At 42.2% G+C, this 13,953-nt stretch overlaps 1 protein-coding gene across 1 annotated transcript; it reads left to right on the forward strand.

Moving 5' to 3' along the window:
• The first annotated feature begins 3,134 nt into the window (after positions 1-3,134).
• On the forward strand, positions 3,135-6,153 carry LOC110488870 (sialoadhesin). The gene is made up of 2 exons (XM_021561306.2): positions 3,135-3,397; positions 3,669-6,153. The coding sequence occupies exons 1-2, from the start codon at positions 3,281-3,283 to the stop codon at positions 5,223-5,225; spliced, it is 1,674 nt and encodes a 557-aa protein (XP_021416981.2). The 5' UTR covers positions 3,135-3,280; the 3' UTR covers positions 5,226-6,153.
• Positions 6,154-13,953: the final 7,800 nt, after the last annotated feature.

The raw sequence follows: 13,953 nt of genomic DNA on the forward strand, positions 1-13,953 counted from the left end.
ACATCTCAAATTTGGACTCATCAGACCAAAGGACAGATTTCCACCGGTCTAATGTCTATTGCTTATGTTTCTTGGCCAAAACAAGTTTCTTCTTCTCATTTGTGTCCTTTTGTAGTGGTTTCTTTGTAGCAATTCGACCATGAAGGCCTGATTCACACAGTCACCTCTGAACAGTTGATGTTGAGATGTGTCTGTTACTTGAACCCTGTGAAGCATTTATTTGGGCTGCAATTTCTGAGGCTGGTAACTCTAATTCACTTTTCTCTTCAGCAAAGGTAAATCTGAGTCTTCCTTTCCTGTGGCAATCCTCATTATATCCAGTTTCATCATAGCGCTTGATGGTTTTTGCGATTGCACTTGAAGAATCTTTCAAAGTTCTTGAAATGTTCCGCATTCACTGACCTTCATGTCTTAAAGTAATAACGGACTGTCGTTTCTCTTTGCTTATTTGAGCTGTTCTTTCCATAATATGGACTTAGTATTTTACCAAATAGGGCTATCTTCTGTATACCACCTTGTCACAACACAACTGATTGGCTCAAATGCACTAAGAAGGAAAGACATTTCACAAATGTACTTTTATCAAGGCACACCTGTTAATTTAAATGTATTCCAGATGACTACCTCATGAAGCTGGTGGAGAGAATGCCAAGCTGTCATCCAGGCAAAGGGTGGCTACTTTGAAGAATCTCAAATAAAAAATATATTGTGATATGTTTAACACTTTTTTGGTTACTACATGATTCATAGTTTTGATGTCTTCACTATTATTCTACAATGTAGAAAATAGTAAAAATAAAGATAAACCCTTGAATGAGTAGGTGTGTCCAAACTTTTGACTGGTACTGTATGCACCTAAAGTGGTCCTAAAATTAGACATTTTATCACCATCTTAAAATAAGGATACATGTTAGCTTTAGTAAATATTGTAATCTAAGGGCTTAAACCTACAGGGGTCAACTCATTTATCACCTGGTGATGTCCCCAGGCAAGCCAAAACTGCAATTTAAGTCTGTAATTTCAAACAGCTCTTACAATAAAAGTGCATTATCATCATTTTCACAATTTCACAGTATTATTCCAAGCTCATAGTGTCCAAATAATATATATAAAACACTTGAGAATCACGTTTTTGACTGCACTGGGTCTTTATACCAAGAGTACTTGCTGCAGATTTGATCATACATAAAACCACAGAAAGATTGCAACAAACATACTAACCATTGAACGCTACTAAACTCCTGTATTACATTTCTGATGTCCCGGTTTAAGTCCTGCCTGTCTGACTGTGCTTCCCTAAAGTTTTTGTGCCAGAGGTTCTGATAGGGAATTTCTTATGCTAATTCCAAGGCATAGGTGTCCCATCTGTTTCCTAATAGCCTACATACACGCAATTTAGAAGAAGAATTGAGCAACAAAGAAGGCGTTATGCACATTTCTCTATTGTCATGCACACAAGGATTCACATTCTGTTCTGAAAACCTATTATAATCCATTTACAAAACATATGTGCGCATAAGGAATGATTAGGCAAAGAAAGAGGCACTGCGCTATTCAACGTGCAATATTCCACAGAAAGACTCATATGAGCTACACTGGGGTCGTCCGTGGTCTTTTGTGTAGACCTCAGAGTGCATAGAGACAAGATGGCTAGAGAAGATGGCTAGCAAATTATCTTGGCTATGCCTTAGATGAGCTGATTGAAGAAAGGGATTGAATTACCATCGCCTGATGAAAGACAAGACAGAAAAGCGAACTGAATCCATCAGAATAATCTCTGTTTTAATGTGGTGAATCAGCCCCAACTGTTAACCAGTGATGTGATTTAATTTCTCTCTTTCGAAAAAGAAGAAAACTTCATTATCTATTCTAGGAACCTAGCAAGTGCTTAGGGTGGGGAAATTAGTGTGGAGTTGCCCGTGGCAGCGAACAGCTTTCACAGCCTTCAAAGGCCACTGAAGAGATGCTGCAAACCTGACTTGACATTGCCCAGCAAAGTATTTATGAGTGCTCACATTATGGAATATCAATGTAGAATACATCATGGAGTTCCCAGTTCATATACAGTATAAAGGAGGCAAGTTATATTGGCCTATTTGTAAAAGCAATAACTCACAAGAGAACTAAGAGCTCACATTCTGAAGATTTCTAGTAAAACTGAGGAATTGTGAAACCCTAGAATTGTATCGTTAGATGTACAGAATTGATTAGCTTGAAGAGAGATGAGTCTACTGTACAATTGGATCTCCGTGCTTTAGTATTGTGGTTTTCGCTCAGCCTGGGGAATGGACCGCCCTCAGAGTGGCTGGATCTGTTCAGCAATTCAAATATCCATCTACACAAACAAAACATGGTCACCAGCATTTGATCTCATACGATATGCATGCGGTGCAATCTGCAAAGAAATAATTGCCTGAGATTGAGCCATTTCAAACCTGTCCTCTGGTCCCTCTATTTCCAGGCTCCATCATTTCCCATGACATGAGCCCTTTAATGGGTTTTCTCATCTCCTTGTCTCAGGTAATATGATGTATATTCATCAGAGTATAAACAGCTACCTCTGGGATAGAAGACGGATGGAGAGGCTATCTCCTACAAACATGGTTTTGTTTGGAGAAATCAAAAGTGCTTCCTTATTACTATTGTGCAGATGCATGGTATTTGGCTTTTCTCATATTAACATTCAAACGCCTGAACCTTTATCACTTGTTTTCCCTCATCACTGCTTACTGTTTGAGATGCTGTCAATACTGTGTCACTTTATTTGCCAAGGTCGCTGGATGAGGCTGCTGTATAAAATCCTGTCAAATTGCATTGGTATAAAATCGTCAGAGCCGATGTAGTACAACATTTGTCGTTTGTACGTGCTACCATGTTGGTGGAGCTTTATTGGTCAAAGTCAAGTTGTGTAATCTACTTGTACGAATTAATTTCCCCCCACATCCCCTTATCACTCTCCTTTGTTAGTTTGTTGTTAGTTTAAGCAACCTCTTCCTGATTGTGAAATATATGAAAACCAACACTGAGATGACAGTGTGAAATATTAGATTGTAATTCTCAGGGGATAAAAGGGGGGGGAATCATTTATCTAACCAATAGAGATGTTAATGGTGTATCCCACCGTAACATAGAGCTGTAACAGAAGTGACTTGAAATGTTTCAGCTACATTTATCTTAGCTAACAGTGTCAGGTATCCCATATAAAGTTAGTCAGATTCTGTTATTTGCCTTATATAGTCATCACACCACCAATGTGCCTTAAGGGAAGGAAGTGGGTGAGATGTGTATCAGCAACATGTCCTGCCTCCGTTTATTAAGAAACATCTTCACAGTTATATTTCGTTCAACTGTGCTGCCAGAAATGTTGAAGATATCAGTTGAGCATCTTTTCCAAAGTGTAAGTATCTTTGTGATTATTTACTTCACTAATTACATTTCTCTCAATTCACACAGCTTAAAACCCCAAGACTTCTGATCCCATTTGTCAAAAAGCTAGCTTTTCAACTTCTGGAAAAGTTTGTTGACATTGACGTCAAAGTAGTTTTTGGTTTCTAGAGCAGTTTGGGTTAGAACAAATATTGAGTAATATGAGGCAAACATTTCATGCTAAAATGTTCATCAAATACTTGATTCATTATATCTATGATGTTATTGCCTCTACACTATAGGTAACTGCAGAGATCCCCATGACACTGACAGGAAGAACGCTTTTTGGACTGTTTCTCTTCATACCAGGTCTTCTGTCTGTGAACGTGGTGAATTTCACCTGTGCAGAGTTGACTATCTGTGCATTACAGGGACAAACTGTGAAAGTAAGATGCCTCCATCCACCAAATACCAAAAGTGAATACCAACACCTCTACTGGTTTAAAAAAAAACAGATGTGGAAATGGAGGGACAAGACTATACCTGAGGACCTCTCCACAGACCCAGAATATAAAGGTCGTTTGACGTTTGGTGGCAGATCTTTCCTTGAAATAAGAGATGTTAGAAAGAGTGATGAAGGTGTCTATCGCTTTAGATTTAAGGCAGAGTCCTCTGGATGGATAAATAGTGTACCTGGAATCAAGTTGATTGTCACACATCTGCAGATAAAGAAGGATTCTGTGACAAATGGACAGGGGGTGAAACTGACCTGTACCACTAACTGCACTCTGAGTGATGACCCCGCCTACATCTGGTACAGGAATGCTAAAACAGTTCCACACACCAACACCTTCAGCCTGTCCCTCAACTCAGTCAATAGTAGGTATACAGGCAGCTACTCCTGTGCTATAAAGGGCTATGAGGATCTCCGTGCTCCTGCAGTGTGTCTACAAAGAAACTGTTTGGATGTGAGTTACACCCCCAAGACAATCTGTGGCTTCCCTGGGTCATATGTAGACCTGCCTTGCACTTACACATTCCCCAGAGGTCTCAATATCTCAGAGACACTTTGGGTGAATAGTACAGATCTCAGAATGGAGCCTGAAGATCTGACTCGCCACCCGGAGTATGTGGGTCGTGTGGAATATCGTGGCAACGGTAGTGACTGCACCCTGAGAATCACAGATTTGAGAAAGAACGACTCGTCCAAGTACAGGTTCCTGTTAAAAACGCAAGGGACATACTTCAATTCGTCAGCGGTCTCCCTGTCTGTCACAGACTTATATGTGCATGTATATCCTGACGTCGTGGACCAAGGAGCCTCTGTGTCGATCTGGTGTCATACCCAGTGTGGTCTTCCGCAAGGCTTTGGGGGCTTCATCTTGTACAAAGACGGACAACGCATAACCAGCCCAAATGGTGAAAAAGGTTACATAACAATCCACACAGTCAGCAGTGAGGATGCAGGTAGCTACTCCTGTGCACTGATTGGTCAGGATGGGTTACCCTCCCTGGAAGCTACACTCACCGTCACTAAAGGACCAGTGTCTGTGTTAATTATTGTTCTGGTGGTTGTGGTTCTCCTGACTGTCGCAGCTCTTCTGGTCTTTACCTTTAGCACACTGAAAAGGAGAAACATGGGAGGGCATGATATTAGAATGAATGTCCAAACTGTCAATAATGATGGCGCTCATCTAGATGTCAGTAGGAGGGAGAGCTCCCCCAACTATGAAAACGTTGAACATATCTATGCGGACCCAGATGAATTTGATGACACGTACACAGCTCTTCGGCGGGGGCATTGGCACTCCGTGTATGACATCATCCAGAGGAGGGAGTCACCACAGAACCTGGACTAAAGGCTGTCTGTGAGGAGAGCACTGATAGAATTAAAAAGCCATTTTGGACTGACCAATGTAGACATTTTCAAATAAATGCAACTTAAATGTTTGATATCAAGACATTTCGAAAGATTTTGGACATCACAGCAATGTTGAGGGAATTCTATTTGAGTCAGAAAAAGATAATGTACATCATTTATCATACGAGAGACAAAATTCATAAATTCTACAGGACAACAGCAGAGGCATGTCTTAAGTGTAAAACTAGCAATGACTCACTAGTTAATGCCTTCTGGGAGTGCTATGAAGTCCAAACGTTATGGGCAGAATTAGAAAGCTGTCTGTCAAAAGTTTTCTAATGTAAGTTGACTTTTAATCAATCTATCTGCATATTTCAAGACATGGTGAATATTTCAAGACTTAGTAAGATACCCAATGGACTGGGCAATATTGTTTTCTTCACTTACATTAGAGAAACTTAAACTTAAATACTGAAAGTCAAATGAAACTCCGTCGTTAAGAGGAGGGAAGAATCAATGCCTTGTTATTTAAATATGTAAAACAATCTGTCTACAGACAGAAACAACATAACATCATTTGAAGTCATATGGGGCAGAGTCTTACAAGTATCGGGGGTGGATACGGGGGTAGATATGGTGGGAACATGTGTGATGTCATTAATGTTTGTGGAAATGTATGTCAATGTTACGTTTTTTATTGTTTATTGTAAAAAAAAAACTGAATAATATATAAAAAATAAATAAATATATAGTACCAGTCAAAAGTTCCTTTATTTTACTATTTTCTACACTATAGAACAATAGTGAAGACATCAACGCCATGAAATAACAAAAAGAGCGTGCATAGCTGTCATCAAGGCAAGGTGGCTACTTTGAAGAATCTCAAATATAAAATGTATGTGTTTAACACTTTTTTGGTTACTACATGACTCCATATGTGTTATTTCATAGTTTTGATGTCTTATTCTACAATGTTGAAAATAGTAAAAATAAAGAAAAACCCTTGAATGAGTAGGTGTGTCCAAACTTTTGACTGGTACTGTATATAAAGAGAGAGCACTGGCACTAAACGAAGGCCAGGACTCACAAGATGGATAGATATGCACAAGGTCATTGGATACATTCTTGAGAAAGGCTGATCTCTCTTTCCTTTTTAGGGAAACATGTATTGAATGGAAATAATAGCTGTAATAGCTATTTCTATGGTTATTATTACAAGCTAATGCATACAAGCTAGTTAGTGTGCCGTTATCTACAGCATGTAAGCCATTTATAGGCGTGTGTAGGCTACATTAAAGAAACCTAATATTATTATTTGATTTAGTCTTTTGTTTATGACTACTGCCAAGACAGGAAATTACCTTGCATAATAACCTGAACGTTTAGCAAATAGGTCACTGATTACCTGCTGATAGACTTGAAATAATTACAATTTAATCATGCTAAACAAATATTCTGGCCATAGACTTAAACATTCAGAATACTCCATGCAATGTCTTCCGTAGTGTATGCACAGTGATGACACTGACCTGATGACACTGACCTCATTAGTCCTGTCACTGTGATCTACACACTGAGGAAGCATTGAAAAGAATGCCACGTAGACCCACTCCACCGTAGCCCTACCAGATTCTCTGCAGAGTGCACATCATCCTCAACCTTGTCCTTGCTCTCTCTAGAGTTTGACCGTGAGCGGGCACAAAATGTCACCAAGTTGAAGTGGCAGACAGGCACCCTCTCTCCGGGGCTTCAGGTCGCTTCTCCTCTCATTAGAGAACATAACACAATCTCACCCTTCTCCTCAAATCAAATAAGGAGTAGGTGATGATGTCCTCGGCAACCTGAATGCTCTTAACGAGTTTCAAAGGACACTATTTTGTCTTTCTCTCTGTTTCTATCCCCCTGTTTCTATCCATCTGTTTCTATCCCTCTGTTTCTATCCCTCTGTTTCTATCCCCCTGTTTCTATCCCTCCGTTTCTATCCCTCTGTTTATATCTCTCTGTTTCTATCCTTCTGTTTCTATCCCTCTGTTTCTATCCCTCTGTTTCTATCCCTCTGTTTGTATCTCACTGTTTCTATCCCTCTGTTTCTATCCCTCTGTTTCTATCCCTCTGTTTCCATCCCTCTGTTTATATCCCTCTGTTTCTATCCCCCTGTTTCTATCCCTCTGTTTCTATCCCTCTGTTTATATCCCTCTGTTTCTATCCCTCTGTTTCTATCCCTCTGTTTCTATCCCTCTGTTTCTATCCCTCTGTTTCTATCCCCCTGTTTCTATCCCTCTGTTTCTATGCCTCTGTTTCTATCCCTCTGTTTCTATCCCTCTGTTTATATCCCTCTGTTTATATCCCACTGTTTATATCCCTCTGTTTCTAACCCTCTTTTTCTATCCCTCTGTTTCTTGCTGTTGTTCTGCTCTCCTAGACCTTCATGAGGAGCCTCATGTCATTCATCTGCTTGACAACAGATTGCCATTTTGTCCATTCCATTTTATGTCATATTACATTTAGTGTGTATGTCATTGTGTACGTAACTATATATGTAAGACTGCTATATTGATTTTCAGCACACTGGTATGATTATTTTGATCAATACAGGCTTTGGTTGTTGTTGTTAGTTTTATTCAGTTTTCTTTTCGAGTTCGAAACTGCCAGCCCCTAACTCGCTTGTCTGCTTCAGTTTGTGCTTTCCATGTGGTTCATGCCGGTTGAATGAGCCTACCGCTGAGAGCAAGCCTCACCTGTTGTGCTCCATGAAAACGTGATCAGTCAAACCATTAGCATTTTACACCTATCAAGGGATTCTAATTAATGTTCCACTGCAGCGTTGGAGCTGGCCTGCCACAAACCTAATTTACTCCACCATATTTTATTCAACGCGTACCTGCATTGGGAATACACAGCTTTCCTTGCCTGTGGAGGATCATGGCCTTATTCTTCTGAACTCTCCCTCAAGTTTACCATCTTCCTTTATACCCAGCTTTATGCTAAGACTTTATTTTGGTCATATTCTGTGTCTCTAGTCGTATAGACTCCTTTCCTTGATTACTTTTATCATGACTGACCACTGATCTGTAGAGAACTGCAATTAAAGTAGGATGGCAGAAAGCAATCCATTCCTTTGAAATAGGAAGTGGTTTAAGAGTATTGGGACACGGCAGTACAGAACGAACAGTAGCAGTCAAAAGTTTGGACACACCTACTCATTCAAGGGTTTTTCTTTATTTGTACTATTTTCTATATTTTAGAATAATAGTGAAGACATCAAAACTATGAAATAACTAATATGTAATTATGCAGTAACAAAAAAAGTGTTGAACGAATCAAATATATTTTATATTTGAGATTCTTCAAAGTAGCCACCCTTTGCCTTGATGACAGCTTTGCACACTCTTGTCATTCTCTCAACCAGCCTCACCTGGAATGCTTTTCCAACAGTCTTGAAGGAGCTCCCACATATGCTGAACACTTGTTGGTTGCTTTTCCTTCACTCTGCGGTCCAACTCATCCCAAATCATCTCAATTGGGTTGAGGTCGAGTGATTGTGGAGGCCAGGTCATCTGTGTGTCCAACCTTTTGATTGGTATTGTATATTTGACTGGGTTGTGGCCCATCCAAGTTTTACAATTGGCCTCATGAGTCATCATGAACTATTTGAATAAAAAACAATGAGGCCACAGCATGAAAACAAAAGCTAGAGCCTCTCTATTCCAGATTGATTACTTTAATTTAACTTGCGGTCTGAAATGAGCTCTGTGAATGGTACATAAACTGCAGAAATGGTCTTGGTAACAACATGCATTTCTACATCTAATGTCAATGTTATTTTATATGTTTATTATTAATGTTATTTTCATTGCTATGCTGTCATCGTTGGCCAATATTTCCAGAAATTGTAGAGCCTCTATATCCTCAGTTTCCATGAAACACACCACACCAACGTGTTGTAGCAGCTCTGAATTTGACTCAACTTCTCCAGCTCAGCTGTTGATAGTTTTAGTTTTATTTGACCTTTATTTAACTCGGCAAGTCAGTTAAGAACAAATACTTATTTACAATGACGGCCTAGGAACAGTGGGTTAACTGCCTTGTTCAGGGGCAGAACGACCGATTTTGTTTTATCTTGTCAGCTCAGGGATTCAATCTAGCAACCTTTCTGTTACTGGCCCAATGCTCTAACCACTAGGCTACCTGAGGCTGGTTCATACAATCAGCAGATTTGACAAAAAGAGCTTAAAATCCAAAGACTTCTGATCCCATTTCTGATTGCCAAATCATTTTAATAGAGGTGGTCAGTCTAGTCTTAGGCAAGTTACGCTATATCCTCAGCCTACAGTACTAGTCATTACCTGTCTTTATAATGTCTTGGACTCAACAACCTAAATAGTTGAGTATATCAACCACTTAAATAATCAGGCATCGAGTTGTATCATTTTTTTAGCTCTTCCTTCCTCTCTCTCAAGAGCACAATGTTTGTTCCTGTGTGAAGAAATGCTATGTGAAGCAATAACTCTAAGAGATTTTTTCACAATTAATTTGAGTTGGTTTATCAATCCAGTGTGTGTACATAACACAAAAGGGGCCATAGTTGGTAAGAATCAGTAACTTAAATTACGCTATTGTGTATTAACCATGTACTTACTTTGTTTTGGAAACACACTCAGAGGAACGACTTGATGAGTGATGAGCAGAAGTGCTATGTGCTCCACCCTACATCGCAGCTCCACTCTCTCTGTCCATGACTGAACATGAGGGGGAATGCATTGTCTGGCCATGATGCTCCTCTGTATTGACGCTAGAATGATTGATGAGTTTTGAGGGCGAAACAATGGAGCCCGTTGAGAAACATTAGACTTAGCAGCACCCTCTTTCTCCTTGAGACAAGGAGGCAATTGCACACTCCACTTGCACTTCTAATAAACATCCGACCTTCAGTCCCCCATGCTTTGTTAACACTCCAGAAAGAAGTGGCTTGTTTATCAAAATCCCCCAAAGCTTTCAGTTTACTGCCATTCGGTTCAAAAGAAAACAATTCGGATCGAGGGAACATTGTCTTGTGAATTTGTGCTCGTATCGTAAAACAACGCAAAGGGATGTTGGCCATCTGTAATCAGTGATTTATTTGTATCACCTTGGTGATTTATCACCTATGGGCTAGGCTTCAATTAGCTGATATGGCTAATGTAGCTGAATTCAGCTAAGGTTTTATTATGCTGTTAATGTTGTTCAAATCATTGCAAAGTATGGTGATACCACAGCACAGAATCCATTAGTTGGCACAAGCCTAGTTGCCAAGGGTATAAAAAGGACCTAGAAATAACGTGTTAAGACAACATGCCTCCCTTTACTGTAAGAACATACAGTCATGCAATCACATGTGTGTTTAGCAATGTCCACAGGCAGCGAAACTCTATTTGGTGACTTCACACAGTTCATCTTAATGACTTAATTCTCCCGGAGCATTATTTCACATTACTAGCCATGCTATTTCCTTTCCCCATCATTAACACCACTGGTGCATGACCAAATAAAAAAGCCGATGTCAGCCTATGCATACAGATTTGTGGGATCTTAACTTGATCAGTCTTTGGTTGCTGAGAATTTTTCTGCACCGCAGGAAATGCCGATGAGCTTCATGATTTACAAAAACTAACTGAAAACCCGCACTAACAAACAGATATATCAACAATATTTCACTTTTCATATAGCTAGGGTGGCAAAATTCTGGGAACTTTCAATACATTTTTCAACCCTACATTTTAACCAGCTTAAGCACCTCTCAAGCAGCATTATGGATTCAATGTTTAAATCCTGTTGCAACAGGATTATTTGGCTGCGACAATACGGCTTAAATTAAGATCCTACATCTGCATCTGCGGACACCACACACAGAGGATCATCAAATCCTATAATGACTATGAATGAGGGGGATAAATTGGTTGTGGCAGGGTTAAGGGGAAAGAATAACTCTGTGGATAGATGTTTTCCAGTGTGACCCAGAAACAATGAGAGGAGACCCAGGTGTGAATGGGAGCATGAGCTAGGAGATAGGGTTTTGGGAGGCAGGGGGCTGTACTATGTTGTACGATGGTGTGTGTGTTGGAGCTAACTGATTGTCCACAATTTTCCTATATGACCTTGAACACCGTTTCACCACATTGGTCACCTCCGATCTCAATTATAATGGAGTTGACTGTCACAGAATATGCTTTCATGATAGATATAGAATGTTTGACATTGTTTTGGTTGCTCACATTCCTGTTCCCCAACACTGGTTATGCTATGATGTCATTATGTATGTCATATTCCAGAATTCAGTCAATTTGCCCTCCAATCGAGCTAGGGCTTTGCTGTGATGTCATGTTGTACTCCTTGTCAGAATGTTGGACATTTCATAATATGGTTTCCAAGGGAACTCTTGTTCTGTGTTAGTAGGTCAGAGCAAATCATTTCCAATATGGATACTATTCGGATCAAACAGATTTGCAGTCATGAAGAATTTTCTGACAATGGTGCAAAAATAAATGACTAGCTGGAAATTAAATTACATACGGATTCATGCATGGATCCAGAAGGTACTTCTGAGAACTAACCTCGTAAAAAGTTTAATTACTAATGCTCAATTTGTAGGTGTTTTTTTAGTATGAGTTTGAGGGTTGATAAGATGCTTGATACATAATTGTCACGCCCTGACCTTAGTATTCTTTGTTTTTTTTATTGTTTTGGTTAGGTCAGGGTGTGACATGGGTGATGTATGTGTTTTTGTACTGTCTAGGGGGTTTTGTAGGTTTATGGGGTTGTTTACTATCTAGGTGTTTATGTATGTCTATGGTTGCCTAGATTGGTTCTCAATTAGAGGCAGCTGTTTATCGTTGTCTTTAATTGGGAACCATATTCAGGCAGCCATCTTCTTTGGGTATTTTGTGGGTTATTGTCTATGTCTGTGTCTAGTTGCCTGTGTCTGCACATTTGTAGTATAGCTTCACGTTCGTTTTGTTGTTTTTGTAGTTTGTTTAGTGTCCGTCTTCATGAAATATATAACATGTATTCAAATCACGCTGCGCCTTGGTCTCCTCCGTACAACGAACGTGACAGAATAACCCACCTTAAAAGGACCAAGCAGCGTGATTGGGAGGAACAGCGCTTAATGGAGAAATGGAACCGGAAGAAGGACGAATGGGTAACAACCTGGGAGGAGATTGAGAGTTGGTTGATCGATCCAGGGAGAGTGCCAGAGCCTGCATGGGATTCTTTGGAACAGTGCGAGGAGGGATACAGGAGAATGGAGGAACGGCGAAGATATAAGGGTACACGGCTAGCACGGAAGTCCGAGAGGCAGCCCCAAGACATTTTTTTGGGGGGGAGGCACACGAGTAGATTGGCTAAGTCAGGAAGGAGACCTGAGCCAACTCCTTGGGCTTACCGAGGGGAGCGTGTAACTGGTTAGGCACCGTGTTATGCAGAGATGCGCACGGTGTCTCCAGAATGAGCATCCAGCCAGGATGGGTTGTGTCAGCTTTACACTCCAGACCTCCAGTACACCTCCACAGTCCTGTATGTCCTGCTCCCCGCACTCGCCCTGAGGTGCGTGTCCCCAGCCCAGTACCACCAGTGCCAACACCACGCACCAGGCTTCCTGTGCTTCTCCAGAGCCCTGTACGCCCTGTTCCTCCTCCCCGCACTCGCCCCGAGGTGAGTGTCTCCAGCCCGGTACCTCCAGTGCCGGCATCACGTACCAGGCCACCAGTGCGCCTCCAGGATCCAGTACTCCCTGTTCCTGCTCCTCGCACTCGCCCTGAGGTGCGTGTCCCCAGCCCGGTACCTCCAGTGCCGGCACCACGCACCAGGCCTATAGTGCGCCTCGGCAGTCCAGTACGCCCTGTTCCTTCTCCCCGCACTCGCCCTGAGGTGCGTGTCCTCGGCCCAGTACCGGCACCACGCATCAGGCCTACAGTGCGCCTCGCCAGTCCAGAGCGTCCGGCAACAGTACCCAGTCCAGAGCGTCCGGCAACAGTACCCAGTCCAGAGCGTCCGGCAACAGTACCCAGTCCAGAGCGTCCGGCAACAGTACCCAGTCCAGAGCGTCCGGTGACAGTACCCAGTCCAGAGCGTCCGGCGACAGTACCCAGTCCAGAGCGTCCGGCGACAGTACCCAGTCCAGAGCGTCCGGCAACAGTACCCAGTCCAGAGCGTCCGGCAACAGTACCCAGTCCAGAGCGTCCGGCAACAGTACCCAGTCCAGAGCGTCCGGCAACAGTACCCAGTCCAGAGCGTCCGGCAACAGTACCCAGTCCAGAGCGTCCGGCAACAGTACCCAGTCCAGAGCGTCCGGCAACAGTACCCAGTCCAGAGCGTCCGGCGACAGTATCCCAGTCCAGAGCGTCCGGTGACAGTACCCAGTCCAGAGCGTCCGGTGACAGTACCCAGTCCAGAGCGTCCGGCAACAGTATCCCAGTCCAGAGCGTCCGGTGACAGTACCCAGTCCAGAGCGTCCGGTGACAGTACCCAGTCCAGAGCGTCCGGCGACAGTACCCAGTCCAGAGCGTCCGGCAACAGTACCCAGTCCAGAGCGTCCGGCAACAGTACCCAGTCCAGAGCGTCCGGCAACAGTACCCAGTCCAGAGCGTCCGGCGACAGTACCCAGTCCAGAGCGTCCGGCGACAGTACCCAGTCCAGAGCGTCCGGCGACAGTACCCAGTCCAGAGCGTCCGGCGACAGTACCCAGTCCA

This window comes from Oncorhynchus mykiss, chromosome 14 (genome assembly GCF_013265735.2).
Source record: "Oncorhynchus mykiss isolate Arlee chromosome 14, USDA_OmykA_1.1, whole genome shotgun sequence".
Lineage (NCBI taxonomy): Eukaryota > Metazoa > Chordata > Actinopteri > Salmoniformes > Salmonidae > Oncorhynchus > Oncorhynchus mykiss.

Excerpts from the sequence above, each read along its gene's own strand:
- LOC110488870 (XM_021561306.2), top strand. The coding sequence starts at position 3,281 with ATGTGTATCAGCAACATGTCCTGCCTCCGTTTATTAAGAAACATCTTC. Across the intron at positions 3,398-3,668 it reads TTGAGCATCTTTTCCAAAGT|GTAACTGCAGAGATCCCCAT; the intron begins GTAAGTATCTTT and ends TCTACACTATAG.